This window comes from Apiospora hydei (assembly GCF_038363865.1).
Source record: "Apiospora hydei strain CBS 114990 chromosome Unknown utg000004l_segment0_segment0, whole genome shotgun sequence".
In the NCBI taxonomy this organism is placed as follows: domain Eukaryota; kingdom Fungi; phylum Ascomycota; class Sordariomycetes; order Amphisphaeriales; family Apiosporaceae; genus Apiospora; species Apiospora hydei.
Window position 1 is genome coordinate 6,818,009 of NW_027117363.1, and position 14,604 is coordinate 6,832,612.

The 14,604-nt window shown below is 53.4% G+C and overlaps 5 protein-coding genes across 5 annotated transcripts; 2 read left to right on the top strand and 3 right to left on the bottom strand.

The window, feature by feature from the left end:
• Positions 1–760: 760 nt before the first annotated feature.
• On the top strand, positions 761–4,748 carry PG997_004667 (sulfate transporter family protein; the record flags this gene model as incomplete). The annotated part of the gene is made up of 6 exons (XM_066808982.1): positions 761–1,763; positions 1,822–1,964; positions 2,017–2,560; positions 2,613–3,046; positions 3,099–4,337; positions 4,653–4,748. The coding sequence occupies 6 exons, from the start codon at positions 761–763 to the stop codon at positions 4,746–4,748; spliced, it is 3,459 nt and encodes a 1,152-aa protein (XP_066672600.1).
• A 301-nt stretch (positions 4,749–5,049) lies between these two features.
• PG997_004668 (uncharacterized protein) lies at positions 5,050–6,481 on the bottom strand (the record flags this gene model as incomplete). Its single annotated transcript, XM_066808983.1, has 3 exons — positions 5,050–5,460; positions 5,568–6,291; positions 6,402–6,481. The coding sequence occupies 3 exons, from the start codon at positions 6,479–6,481 to the stop codon at positions 5,050–5,052; spliced, it is 1,215 nt and encodes a 404-aa protein (XP_066672601.1).
• A 92-nt stretch (positions 6,482–6,573) lies between these two features.
• On the bottom strand, positions 6,574–8,953 carry PG997_004669 (uncharacterized protein; the record flags this gene model as incomplete). Its single annotated transcript, XM_066808984.1, has 2 exons — positions 6,574–8,699; positions 8,779–8,953. The coding sequence occupies 2 exons, from the start codon at positions 8,951–8,953 to the stop codon at positions 6,574–6,576; spliced, it is 2,301 nt and encodes a 766-aa protein (XP_066672602.1).
• Positions 8,954–11,990: 3,037 nt separating this feature from the next.
• PG997_004670 (uncharacterized protein) lies at positions 11,991–12,501 on the top strand (the record flags this gene model as incomplete). Its single annotated transcript, XM_066808985.1, has 2 exons — positions 11,991–12,203; positions 12,310–12,501. 2 exons carry the CDS (start codon positions 11,991–11,993, stop codon positions 12,499–12,501), a joined length of 405 nt encoding a protein of 134 aa, XP_066672603.1.
• Positions 12,502–12,636: 135 nt separating this feature from the next.
• On the bottom strand, positions 12,637–14,542 carry PG997_004671 (U3 small nucleolar RNA-associated protein; the record flags this gene model as incomplete). Its single annotated transcript, XM_066808986.1, has 2 exons — positions 12,637–13,626; positions 13,718–14,542. Coding segments are annotated over 2 exons (1,815 nt in total), but the record flags the coding sequence as incomplete, so codon positions are not given.
• Positions 14,543–14,604: the final 62 nt, after the last annotated feature.

Below are 14,604 nucleotides of genomic sequence, written 5' to 3' on the forward strand. Positions count from 1 at the left end.
TCTATGTATCAATCTACCTTGTCTACCTATCTACCCATGACGTTTTTGCCATTTGCTCAGAGATAACACCCCTGCTGCTGCAGGGATGAGAGCTGCATGATCAATGGTTAGTGCCTCAGGTAGCCGTATGTACTACAATAGACGTAGCGCAGAGAAAAACACACGGACAAGGGAGTGGGGCCTTGAAATAGGTACAGCAAAGGTACGGTTTGCGTTTACCAGCGCCCAGCCAGCCAAAGCAAAGCCAGCCTATCACCACCACATGCAAATTTGATCGAGGCCCGTTCTGGAACTCCTTCAAGCCTGTCTAAACCTAGCCTCAATCCTATTCGCGCGCAGAGCCACTCTTTCTGACGATGTATCGTCCAACGTATGCTGGTAGTGGTATGGATGGCTTTAGCTTTCCTCGCGTGAAGGGCGTTCATCAGATATGGTCGTTTTTTCCCTAACGCCCTCTCGCCCTCGGAAACTGAATTGGCGCATAACCTGGCCTGGGTTCCCCATCCTTTTCTCCCTTACCGTGCTTTCTCCTGTATTGCATTTGCTGGGGTATTCCATTACGTTTTAAATGCAACCTGCGTTTACTCGCCTGATCATGGTTCACGACAAAACCCCGTCGGTCCTACTCATGACTTGAGCCCCTCCCGCCAGCAATTCCCCAAGCTCGTCTTTCCTGCCTACCTACATTGAGCGGCTGCAGCAACCCAGTAGTCTTCAGAGCCTGCTCGAAGCTGTCGAATGAGCGACCCAATCCCTGCCCATGTCTGCTCCAAACTTCGGCTTCTCCTCCTGGAGGAGGGCGTCTCCCTCGGCGCCTTCGCCGCGCGAACCGGAAGACATTCCCGTACAAAGCCCTCGCCCTGCCTTCGCTGACCCAAGGTTGCTGTCCTCTTCCGTCAACTCGAATGGCTTCCGAGAGCCCACGAGGTCCTTCATCCCGGGATCTGTGCGAGACCACCTATGCAAGCACCCACTACATCATTCACCAGCCACTGCGTTGTACTATGCTAACAGTGTTTCAGCTCCGGTGGACAGCGCTGGATATGCACGAACCGTTCGCGAAGACACCGCAGAGCTCGCGTCCTATGTGCTCTCCGACAAGAAGGACAAACGCAAGGCTTCGTTTTTGAGGCCAAGGGCTTCATCCTCGCCACATCCAGGCCACGACGCCCCGACGACACCTCAACATGATTCTGGACCTATATCCGGAAACGCTGCAGATGATGCTATACAGGAGGTTTCGGAACCTAGCTCTCCAGAAAGCGAAGAGGACTACACGCCGCCTGACGGTCCATCTGTGTTGGCTAACATGCTCAAACGCTCACCTCCGCAAACAGACACCGAGGCGGAAATGGACGACGAACCCCAAATGGAAGAGCACCGCGAACGAAGAGCAAGACCTTTCACCCGCCCAGAACCACGTACCCCGGGATCATTGGTTTTCAATGTCGACGGACCGTCGGAGGAAACCCCACTATTGCTTGCGCAATCGAATGGTTCTCGTCCCATTGATAGCCCAGCCCTGAGCGAGATCGCAGACCTGGATGACCTTGAGAGTCAGAAGCCACGTCAACGTTGGAGCAGCGCGTATGGTGGCATGAGGGGAGCAGCCACAGAAAGACTTCAGGGGGTTGTGGGCGTGCTGAATCCCAAGACCTGGGACAAGAAAGCTATCGTGGAGGAGGCCGTCATGCACCCGTTACGCTGCTTGCCCAGCGTCATTGTTGGCTTGCTACTGAACATCTTGGATGCATTGTCTTACGGTAAGGATTTATAATTCCGTTTTGCTTTGAGAACTATGCTGAATTTCTATCCATGCAGGTATGATCCTGTTTCCGCTGGGAAACCCGGTCTTTTCTAGCCTCGGCCCGGCTGGGATATCCATCTTCTACGTCAGCACTATTATTGCACAGTTGACCTTTTCATGCGGAAGTATATTCAGGGGTGGTGTAGGGTCAGAACTGGTAAGCACCTCAATCATCCGTAAGATGGACGGGCATAGCTTACTCGCCACAGATTGAAGTTGTACCTTTCTTCCACAGTATGGCTGCTACTATCACAGCTTCGATAGGAGAGGATCAGCCGGACGCCGTGATCGCGACTACTATCACGGCCTATGCTCTGAGCACCATGTTGACTGGTGTTGTTTTCTACTGTATCGGAAAGTTCGAATTCGGCTACATTATAGGCTTCATCCCTCGCCACATCCTTATTGGTTGTATCGGTGGCGTGGGTTGGTTCCTTATCGCCACTGGATTTGAAGTGTCGGGAAGGCTCGAGTCGTTCCACTACGACCTGGATACGCTTCGCAGTTTGATGCAACCGTCTACGTTACCTCTTTGGATCATCCCGCTGGCCCTTGCGATTCTCCAGTGCTTCCTGCAGAAGAAGATCAACTCGCAACATTTCGTATCGGTTTACATCCTTATGATACCCCTGATCTTCTGGTTTTTCGTGGCCTCGATCGATGAACTTGAGCCGAACAACTTGAGACACACTGGGTGGATTTTCGATTCCCCTCCAGCGGGAGAGCCGTGGTGGCACTTCTGGACATTATATAGTAAGCAGTCCCCCGATAGACCTTCTTGAAACGACCACTAACTGTCCAACAGAATTCCACCTGGTTCACTGGGGGGTGATCTTGGAGACTGTAGGGGCTATGTTCGCTCTGACTTTCTTCAGCTTGCTGCATGTTCCCATCAACGTGCCTGCTTTGGCCCAGTCGATTGGAGAGGACGACGCGAACCTGAACCACGAGCTCATACTCCATGGCTATTCGAACTTGCTGTCGGGTTTTGCTGGCAGTATCCAGAACTATCTTGTGTATGCCAACACCCTGTTCTTCATGCGATCCGGCGGTAACAGCAGGCTCGCCGGCTTCATGTTGGCGGCACTAACCGCTACCGTTATGGTCATTGGGCCTGTCATCATTGGCTTTATCCCAGTCATGATGGTGGGAACCTTGATTTTTGTACTGGGAATTGAACTCTTGATGGATGCGCTCATCTCACCTAGACGGAAGTTGAAGCGTCTGGAATACCTGACTGTAAGTACCCCCGCACTCAGAAGTCTTGTGCAAGTTACTAACTTTACTTCAGATTATCGCCATTGTATTGACCATGGGTATCTACGACTTTGTGGCAGGTATCTTCCTTGGTATCGTGCTGGCATTTGGTTCCGTGATTGTCAATCAGTCCCAGGTTTCGGCTATCCGAGCAACCTACACTGGAGACCAGATTGGGTCGATGGTGCGGCGGAATCCTTCGCAGTATCACTTTCTCCAAGAGGTCGGCCGCCAGACTTACATTGTCAAATTGTTTGGGAACCTATTCTTTGGGACTATTGTCGGTGTTCAGGAGAAAGTCCGGGCGCTAATTGCAGATGATCACTTCGCCGAACATCCGATACGATATCTCATTCTTGACTTGTGGCAAGTAACCGGAATCGATTACTCGGCTGCCGAAGGGTTTATGACGCTCAACCGGCTTCTGAATAAGAAGGGGATTGTCATGTTGATCAGTGGCAAGGATGCGGATAGCCGAGTCGGCCGCGATCTCAGGGCGGTAGGCCTGGGCGAGGGCGAAAGCGGTATCGAGGTCAAATTCATGCCCGATCTCAACTCGGCGTTGGAGAGCTGCGAGAACGAACAACTGAAGACGTTTTATGCTCAGCAGGAAGCATTGCGGGTAACCCGGCCCTCACCGCATCCCAGCCTGGATGTTCCGGAGACGAAGTCGGCATCACAGCCACTCGAGTACCTCTCGCAGTCGCCGAGGCGCAGTCAGTTGCACCAGGTCGCCAAAACTGTCTTGACTCAGCATGAGTCGCAGAGAACATCGCGCTGGCGTGGTATTAGCGAGCCATTGCGGCTGATGCTCCAGATTTTCCACGATATCAGCGACAAGAATGAGGACTTCTGGTTCCGCGCTAAGCCGTATTTCCAGAGGCGTGAATACAAGGCCGGCACAGTGTTGTATCACCGGGGCGAACCAGCCAATGGTTTCTACCTTCTTGAGCGGGGCGAATTGCGCGCCGACTACGAGACACCCCAAGGTAGACTGTCCGAACCCATTGTTCAAGGCACGACCTGCGGCGAGCTGCCCTTCTTCTCACAGACGGACCGCACCGCCACGGTCCTTGCTGTCCGCGATTGCGCCGTGTGGGTCATGGATACCAGTGCCTGGGAGCGCCTGCGTCGTGAGGGAGAACGATGTCTATCAAGAGCTCCTTATGGTCTCACTGAAGCTCACGACGGAGCGTATGAATGCCATGACAAATTACACGTTGGCCAACGCCAACTGAACGGGTTGGACACTACAGGACGAATCGAAAGGAAAGTAAGAGATGAAGTGGGGAAAGAGGGGAGGAAACCACCAATTGCTATGTTGGCTTTTCAGAATGGTTGCATCATCAAGTTACCTAACTCGAATCCTGGCGTTTTTACCGGAAAGCGAAAATTATTGTTTATGCGTCTTGATATCCTAGATCGGGCGGTGGCGGTTTGCATATATATCGGTTTTAGTGTGCGAAAAGCGGAAAAGTATTGAATAATGTCTGCAATGTAGAAGAGAAGGGTGTTGCAGGGGGGTGGCGGTTGTATCAGTTGGGCGCCTATTTGGCCTCGGATTCTATAAAATAAATACCGAACACAGCCCGCGTCAGAATCGAACCAGCTCGCTCAGGATGTCAACTCTACGGACGCAACTATCATGGGACAAGGCCCTGCTTCTGCTTTAGACGCCATCTAATAAGCAAAAAGGATCTTTGTTTTTGTATTTCTATATGTAAAATTCTTGAAATCTTGTGTCATCTCCCAATGGCTTGTGAAAAGCAAATGTGCAAGTGCTCGCTCTGGTATGCAAAGTCGGCAGGTATCTCTAATTCATGTGTATCCCTCCCTCCCTCCCTGCCTTCCGTCCCATCCCTTTCCCTGTCTCCCTTGTTGCGTGTGTCGATCTCCCTTTCTATGCGTGCCATCAAATGAACGTGTCTATGTCCCCAATTCGATATGGTTCCATCCACAAGTGAAAATCGACACAAGTATCCTCTCTAGTCCGGCCGCATCATCTGGGAAGCGAGCGTGGCCCCGGCGAGCAAGAACATCAGGCTTGAACTCCTAGGCCGCCCGGCGCCTGGCCGCTGTTCGTCTCCTTCTTCGTCCGTGTCTTTGTCCTTGGCCCCATCTTGTAAAGTCTTCTTCTTCTTGTCTTGCCTGACGACCTCGCGCACATGATAGTCCTGCAGCACGTTGGAGCTGAGCGACCGCTTCATGAGCGCTTCAGGATCAGCCTGGGGCTTCTCCGCGTCGTGGTGATCGTGATGGTGGTGGCGGGAAGACGCCCCTTCTCGAAGATACCGCGTCTCGAGTTCCCGGCCGGAGCTCGCCGGTCGCTGCGACACGTCGACGTTGAGCAGCGAGGGGCGCTTCAGGATCTGGAGCTCGCGGCCCGTGGAGCCCCCCTACGGGGATGCGTCGCGAAGAAGTCGACGGTACGCAGCGCGAGAGGGGTCGACCCCATGCGACGCGGCGGGGTGTTGTTCATGGCCAGGGCCCGGCGCAGCCCGACCCCGAGGAGGTTCTGGGAGTCGGCGAGGCCGAGCAAGCCCGCGCTGCCGAAGGAGCCACGCGCACGGGATGCTGATGATGACGATGATGATGCGTTTTTGGGCCGAGGAAACGCCCCGGCTGGCAGGACCGGCGAGGATGGGGCGGAGAGCCCCATACAGCTACTTTGGTTGTCATCGGCTATGGCGTGCTCATTGTCATCATCGAATACGTCATGCAGCTCGCCATTGATGCTGGTATAGCGCATCTCAGGGGGTGGCAGAGTGGTGTAATCACCGCCGGCGACAGTAGACGTGGACCAAGGAGATGAGAAAGCCGACGCCGAAGCCGCCGAAGCCGCCGAGAAATCAATTTCCTCCCGTGTCTGGGCGAAATCGTCGCCCTCGAAGGTAAAGCCGGCGTCGCTCGGAGTCTTGGGTGGGTCCAGGCCATATTTACTGGTGCCTGCTTGACTGTGGAATGAATCGACGACTATATCTGGAGTGGTGTCCTTCGAGCTTGCCGCCTCGAGTCCGTTGTCCGGGGAGGGTACCAGCGTGGCATTGCTCCTTCGGATTCCAACCGAGCCTCTGGGTGTTCCATTGGCATCTTGCGATGCTTCGTTTGGTAGCTCATGACCATCGACGTTGTTGATTTGTGCACCCTCACTTGAGGTAAAGTTTTGACCCTCTTCTGACGGTTGCGGTGTGTTACGAGCGTGGACAGTACCCCAGAACCTGGCTCGCCTGAACCGCTTGCTTCAGGCATGAACAGGTCACGCTGTAGTGGGGATGGTCTCTGCTTGGGCCTGACATATTTCACAGTGGACATATCTTCCGGTGTGCCCCCATTGTACTTGTGCTGCATCTCAGCCTCAATTGATTCACTGGGAAATTCTGCTTCCTCGGCATACCCCTCGGAGTTGCGTCTTGCCATCATGAACTGCAATTCTGCGCTAGACATCGAACCTGATATTTGGGGCGTGGTTACTATCATACTGCTTCTGGGCGACTGGCCATGGCCGGAGATCAGACTAGGCGTCGAAGGAACCGTCGAAGGTTGATAACCAATGCTCTCATGCCGCGTGTCGAATGTACAGTGTTGGGGTGACACAGGGCTCGAGCAGGCTCAGACTCTGCTTCATGCACACCCGCGTCCTCCGCCTCGGTAACTGGCGCCGCATTTTCTCGCACCAGGTGTTCACCGGCGGCCGTACCATCATGCATTTTCGGCTTCTGACTCGTGGAACCTGAATCAGCTTTGCTCGCATGCTGGCTATTCGAATTTTGCAATACATCTTCAATGGGCAACGCTGTTGGAGAGGTCGTACCTGGCATGCCCGGTTCTTTTTCTTTTGTCTGTGAATCGGGCTTTGAATCGGGCTGCTTAAGCAGTTCTGTGACCCCGTATGTGCTGGCAGAGGGCACGAGTGGGAAGGCACGATGACCGGTCTTGGGGTCTCTATAGACTTGGGAGGACCGCGAGTTCATGCTGGTAGCACTGTGGACAGCCGAGGAAGGCCGATCTTCTTCTGACAGCTGGTGAGAGCCCACGCTCGATTCCACATCGACGACAGATACTGACTTCGCGGTGGGCGCCAATCTGGGGCCCATTGATGGGATGTAAGGCAAAGAAGGCTCCTCATTATCAGCGTCAGGCTGCGCTGCGGACACGGGTGCTTCGGCAGTTGGCTGTGCTGGGTCGACAGATGCAGAGGGCGGGTCTTCTTCCTCCATGTCACCCAGAGAGCAAGTATCTTTGCAGATCATCTCGATATCCTGCTCGACTCGCCGCCTCAACTTATTGACAACCTTGGATCTGGTAACAGTCGATGTATCCCAGCGTCTAGTTGGAGATTTCGGCTCTCGGGCAACCAAAGTCTTGTCAAGAATCAAATGTCCACGTTTCCAGGCGATATAACGAACTGTGGCCGCATTGCCTCGAAGCACATCACTGATTCCAGTCTGGACTCTGTCTAGGATGGCCTCGATGCTGCGCCTTGAATAGGAGGTCGAGGGGAGTATAGTGAAGACCAATGGCTCATCAAGGGCCCAACCAGAGCCGCGCAGCTCCACGATCTTGAGATCAAGGTCGTTGGTTTCTATAATGGCCACATCAGCCGAGTTCCGTGCCTCAGCAATGGCATTTTGCAGATTATCGACAAATTCCACGCAGTCCTGCGCGTTGTATTCCTCAAACAGGACAAGTTTGCTTTGAATGGTGCGGGCCAAGTGGTCAAAGTCCGGACCAAAATTGTTTGTGATCTTGAGAGCTATTTCAGAGGCTTCCTCGAGGTAATGCTGACAAGTTCCAGCGTCGAATCGGCATTGAGCGTGTTGCTCCTGAACATGTCTCCTTCTGGATCGAACAGCCCCTTCTAATGCGTACGAAGCATCTGAAAACAGATTTTCGGCGACTGCCAGGGTTAGCGGCGTCGTCTGATTACTGGAAACCTCGACGTCTTTCTGCCAGGGAACTTCTCCTTGCCGATTGAGGAAGGAAAAGGAAAGGTCGAGCTTGTAGCCTGGCGTTGCCTCAAAAGTTTGGGATTTCTCAATGAATTCGGACCGGGGTACGCAGTTGAGCGACTGGATGCTGCCGATTTGATATGGAGATTTCTGCGTCTCCGGGAGCGGGTGCAGGTCATCGTGCAAGGGGCCAATCCTCCAGATGAAATCAGGATCGTGCCTTTTCAGGAACAACCCGATCATTCGGTTACTCGAGAGGATAACCTCCTTGGCAGCCTCGGCAGTGACTGGGTCCTTCTGGTACGAGGTGTATGTCCTGGTAGCCCAAAGTTCGCCGCCCTGGCTGATTTGGGTAGTGAGCTCAAACCTCTTCGGTTTTGTCCGGCTTTTCCCCTTGGTAGCCGCTGAAGCGTTCGGGTCTTTGCGAGTAATTAGCTCATAGCAGCTATGGTCGATGCGCCGTATAAGCCCCTGGCAGAGGTTCTCGGTCACGCGGAGGGTGGGAGAGCTGTCATAATTCCGACTGTAGGTGAACTCGAGCGGGTTCTCAAAGCGCAGTGACACGCGAACGGAGAGGCCAGGCTTCTCATCGCTGTTTTGCGGCGCAACAGGTCCTGATATGGCCCACGAGCTCTCCTGTCCTTCCTCCTCGGCTTCCCAACGATGAGGTTCTCGCAGTGACGCCTCTGTTGAGGGGGCGCGTTGAAACCAGGCCCTGCTCCTGCGACAGTTCCGGTGACGCTGTCATGATCAAGTCTGGTTGACTTTGCGTTGCCTGGAAATCCTCCGTCGCATCATGGGCCTCTCTGCTCTGGATAGTTGAGGCATTGTCACTGGTCTCCCCACTCTTGCGACTATCTGTTCGCCTCAAGGTCTTAACAAAAGTCCTCAAGCGGGTTTGGAAGACCTTTGGACGGCCTTTGGGCGCGGACCAGGCCATGATTTTTGGTTGAACACCTGAGCTTTGGCAAGATAGAGCAAGGACAAGTGGGAAGTTGGAGGGAAAGGGTCGAAGGTGGAACAGCAAAAGTAGTTGCGCGCAGCTAGCTGTGTCGCGTGCTGGCTGGTGTGCTGGCTGGCTGTTGGTGATGGGTGGGTGGGCGCTCTTTTGCTTTCGCTCTCTCTCTTCGTTGGCTGGAAAAGAGCTGTCGCTTCTCTTTCTCTTATGCCACGCTTAATTGGCAGCAGCCCAGAATTGCCAAGGACCGTTTGCCAGGAGGACCCAACCAGTATACTCGAGCAGAAAAAGCAGAGGAAAAAAAGACCCCCGTCTCAGCCAAGGAATGCACGTTGACCCGATACTACCATCTGCTGCGCGTTAAAAACTTTGGGCGGCGACGAAAGGGTGTCGGGTGTAGGTGTTGGTATGTGCTGTAAAGAGACAGGTAACTCGGTAAGAAGTGCTACTATATTACTGGAGCACGACTACGACGGTGCGTCAAGGCGTGCTAGTAACACAAGTGTTAAGAACCAGGATGCCCAGTATTATTAGTACTGGTGGAGGGAACCCGGCTCTTCGGGTAGGCCAGGAACCTCTGTCCAAGTGGCAGCTGGAATGGGGCATTATCCTGTATCCGGGCTATCATGAGGAAAATCTCTGATGAGCAGACTGCAGGCCGAAAGAAAATAAACAGGAAGTGGGTGGACGGATGGATGCGATTGCTGCATCCAGGCCCCCGCGTTATCACTCGCATGAACAATCGGAATTGCAGCATGGGAACGCGTGAGATCGTGTGGTCACGGCAACTCCTGCCAGATTCCGAGCTCTTCCCATGTGCGTCGGCCTCCACCATTCTGAGCCGGAGATGCCCACCCAAACCGGATTCTCACCACCAAAACGTCAGCGACGTAGCTACGTAACATGTACCGTGTGGGTGGTGTCCCCCTTCAACCTTTGACACAAGACAACGTGTAGGTCAACTACGTGGAACTCCAACATACTGCCACATGCCAAAGAACACAGGCAACAAAGAGATACATACCCAACTTCTTACATCAACCAATTTCAATCACATTAGGTACCGACCTGTAGGCGCCTTACCTCACCTACAGCTGTACCCGAGCCGGACTCGTAAGCAGGATGGCTGACGGGTGTGATGCGACGCCTTCAGGCCGATTTACGGTAGGCGGTTACGGGCAGTCAGGAATGGCTTCAGTGTTCAGTGGTGTGGTCGTTCGAGATAACCCCGCGAACGATAGGTTATTCCAATCGAGATTTCTTCCTACCGTACATACAGTAGCGTGCTTAGCACCGGTGGGCCACCCGACCAGCAAGCCGACATGCTCCCTGCTTGGCTTCTTGGGGAAGAACTAAACGCCCCAGGGCTACCTATGACAGTAGCCATGGCGCCTTGATTAGAGGGGTAGAGGAGAGGGAAAATCAACGATGGCACTGCACTAGCAAGCTATCTGCACGAAGGAGGAGCCTGTATGCCGGCAAGTGGTTGGTATTTCGAGCTTTTTTCTTTCTTTTTCTTCTGTTTTTTTTTTTCTGCTTCTTCTTTTCACTTCCATACCGAACCCGGGATTCCTCGTTGTCAGGAGCCATGACCGAGACAAAGAACAGGGCGGTTATGTCTCTGCCAAACGGCACAACCAACCAACTTCCAAAACCATCAAACCTACAGCTTCTAGAGCACGTCGCATGGGGCCATGACAGCTGCACGACAACGGGTCATGGTGGGGTCATTTCAAATCAGCGCACCGGTCGGATCCTGCCATTGCGCTCTCCGCAGCATGGCAAAGTCAGTCCCGAGTCGACCCGCTGCCGCCCTCGCGGGATTCGTACCAGACCTATGTTTGCTGACAGCAAGAACATATGATTTCGACTCGCTGTGGGTTGAGTGGATGGTGGTGTCAGGTGTGTAAGCCTTACTTGAGGAAAGCTGACCAGCAGCGCTCAGCCCCGCGTGAGGGCCCGAGCGAACCGGCGACCGAGCGTTCCATGGGGATAAGTCGTGGGGATGCGAGTTTGCCAGACGGAGATCGCAGGGCCACATCGCCAAATGGCAACAAACGCGCAGTTGGCACGATTGCTGCAAGGGTTCTCGGATGGTCGGAGGCCATCGTGACAATCCGAAGGAATCCTTGCGGAATATCTCGGCCCAGTTCTCCCGCTGCCGCTGCCCGGAAAGCGCCAACAGGGAGTTGCAAACGGCAGATCAGTTACCATCTTGAGGGTACCGCATCCATGGTTCAAGAGTGAGCTTCTGTTTGGCCATGGCCAACTGCAGCTGGCCGCAGGCTTCTTTGCCGATTTGCGCCACTCTTCCCGTGAGAAAGCCATGGAAGCGGCAGAGGTTCTACCGGACATGCGTCTGTCCCATCCATTATTTCGTTTGTTGTAGTGGCTTTGCAACCACCCGTGATAATCTGCGATAAGCAAAATAGTGTTCCCATACAGGGGTCATAACCCAATTTAACAGAACTCCGCATCTCTACTGTTTATATCTAATACTGTCGGCACAGCTTGCGTCACTCTCTGAACGACTAGATATATCTCATACTGTGCTGCGGCTGTGTGATGGTCATATTCATGGAAATCTGCAAACACTGCTCAGTGATATCGATCCTCTGGCAACCAATGTGCAGTCACTTCATCTAAACCTGCAATGCAACAGAATACCTATAGAGTGCTAATATCCCAAGGCCCGGAATCTACATATATGACGGGAAGGAGCATGCAGCAAGGCTGATTCCGTTTGCGATGGATGGACATTGTGGTTTGATCGCTCCCCTCGGGAGGATATAGATAGTAAACCAAACGACATGCTCTCGTGTTGTTGTTATTTCTCCGTTTGAATCTCTCTTCATTTCTCTATCATGGTCAAATCACTCGGTCAGACTTTTCGGTCCTTAAGAAGGGATGCTGTCTTGGACCTCTGGTGGGATATCAAACCTCATTAGATTCTAGGATATACACCTATCTCACCTCCAACCCTCCTTAGGACCATACATACCAGCCCGACAGAACGGAGATGGCCAAGAAGCACAAGAAGCCAAGCCAGCCCGTCTACAACGGCGGAGTGAACATTAGCCTCGGAGCTGGAGAAGCAACGCGGTCCAAATCACTCCAGATCGTCAAGCGATGGGACGACTACTTCCAAGGCGACGCTCTGGGAAACTGGCAAAGACTCATGAAAGATCTTGGGTTCCAAGAAGAGTTCCGCAGCAAGACCCAATGCAGAAATGTGAGTGATGCTAAGCTCAGGGGCGTGGATATATTGCTTGCGTTGGTAACGTTGTCGCAGTCGATAGCTGACATTATCCCCCGTCATTTGCTTCCCCGGTATCTAGGCTCTGAAGAAAGTCTGGATCAACATCTACGACTTCCTCGACGCCGTAAAAGCCGGCAAACCTGTGTATCAGTTCAAAACGGAAGTTGAGTTAAGTCACTACACGAAGAAGACTGGCAGAGTGTATCCGAAGAAACACATCCAGAAAGGCAGTCCCCTGGCAAGACTGATGGCACACATTTTTCGGCATTAGATGGTTGGCTTGGTTGCTGATGACCAGAGGGAACCTTCGAATCTTGCGAGGCGATTGAAAAGCGAACATGGAAGAAAACGGAGCATGTTTGAAAATGGGTTTCTCGAAATAGATAGTAACAGGGTATTCTTTGGTCTATCTTCTAATTTCCCACAACCTGATCTTCCCATTGTCGTTGCCGACCGCAAGCATGTCGCTGTCCTTTGAGAAGGCCACGCACTTTATACGGCCCAGCGGTGTATTCGCCGTTGGCCAGTTGCGGAAGACTGTACAGCTCGGCATGTGAGCCAGTCTGAAGTTGTCCGTCTTGTGTTTCGAGCCAAACGCCAATATCTGTCCATCCGGACTGAAGGTAAGAATGGTGACCGGCGTGGTGAGCTGCATGAAGCTCTTTGCAGGCTCTGGCCGCTCTTTCAGAGTCAGCTCATCGTCGTCAGAAGGCAAGATCAGCTCTTGCCGGTCATAGACGTTCATCACACCGGTGTTGGATCCGATGGCCACCCATCTGTCTCCACCAAGGAGTTCGGGGCCCTTATGACCACCAAGCGCAATGGCTGTGCCGCCAACAGAGCCCTCGTCGTTCCAAATTCCTACGAATCTCCGTGAGGCCATGCTCCATTCTCCGATCTGGCCACTCTTGCCGAGAATGGTCATGCCATTGCCGTTCTTCCACCACTGGAAGTCAATGATGCCGCCCCGACTGTCTAATCGAGCCGCAGCAATCCATTGCATCGTGTTCACGTTGAGCGTGTTGACAACACCGCCACCCTTTCTTGTAGAAGCAATCAAACCGAGATATCTTCCACAAGGGCTCAACTTAAACCGCTCCCACGTTCTCTGTTCCAAATGGTGCCCCTGAATCTTGGATGTCCGTTGAATAGCTCCTGTGGGCATATCCCACGAATGAATGAAGCGTCTCCTACCAGCAAAGAAGATCTTGTCACCAGCGGGAAGCATGAATTCAGCGTGGCGTATAGGCACTTGCTTCACTTGAACCGAAGTGAGCAAAGGATTAGGTGTGGGGTGCGCCGTCGGCGCTACATGGTGAAGATATAGCATGGAGGATGTGCTGGCCGAGAGGAGCACAGGATATTCTGGATGGAAACAGAGGGCAGTAACTTCAGCCTGGATACAGAGTTAGCAAGTTCCTTAGGCATTTCAGTCGAACCGTAACAAGGGTCACAGTTAGGCTGGTTTTGATATGGTGGTTCCTTACCTTGTGGCTATCGGCCATGTCTCGGGACCTCTGGATATCAATAACTTCTGGCCGAAGTATCTTTGATTTAGTAGAGGCCCCCTTGAGCGAGCTAGCATCACGAAGAAACCTATCCAAAGGCAACGCGGACAAGTCGCCGTCTTCTTCGTCACTCTCGCCCAATTCAGACACATCCGAGTCGTCTGACGCAGCAGATGATCTGCGACGGCGCTTCGACAGTCGTTCTTCTGACGCCTTAGCCCAGTTTGGCAGAGGGTTGAGCCGCAAGAACTGCTGCCGTAACCTTTGGGTGTATTCAGTGCCCGTAATGACGTCGTCGTCCTCACTGAGTCGCAGCTTTCGCAATTGGGTGGCGGTAGCCAGCGACACGGTCAACCGCTCGTCATCGCTATCGTGCCAGGCTGGGGGATCTTTGTCGTCGACGGGCGCAGAAGCGACCTCTTTCGGGGGCGCAGGCACAAGGTCCTTGGGCCCAGCTGGAGGGGCGTCGAAGAAGAACAGCTGCGCATCGTCGAGCTCTTCACTGCCGGTGCCGTCATGCTCTACATCGCCCGAGTCCAACTCGGCATCGTCGAAATCAAACTCCTTCCGGAGCTGTTCCCTGAAGTTCTCAGTGTCGCCTAGGACAAAGCGCTCGAGGTCCTCTTCGTCCGAATCCTTGTCTTTGGGTACGAATTGGCGGTCTTCCGGGGCAGAGTCTTCGCCACTGTCGGAAGAGGAGGTGTCATCGTCTGAAGCGACGGACATGGCATCGACGTCTTCCTCGGGGGAGGCTTTTCTTTTGTGGCGGCGGCATTTTGTCTTGGGTCGTGAGCGTTTGAGAGCTCTGCGGTTTGCAGGTGTAAAAATTCAGACCGTACGCAAAGTCGCACCTCAACTTTTTAGTG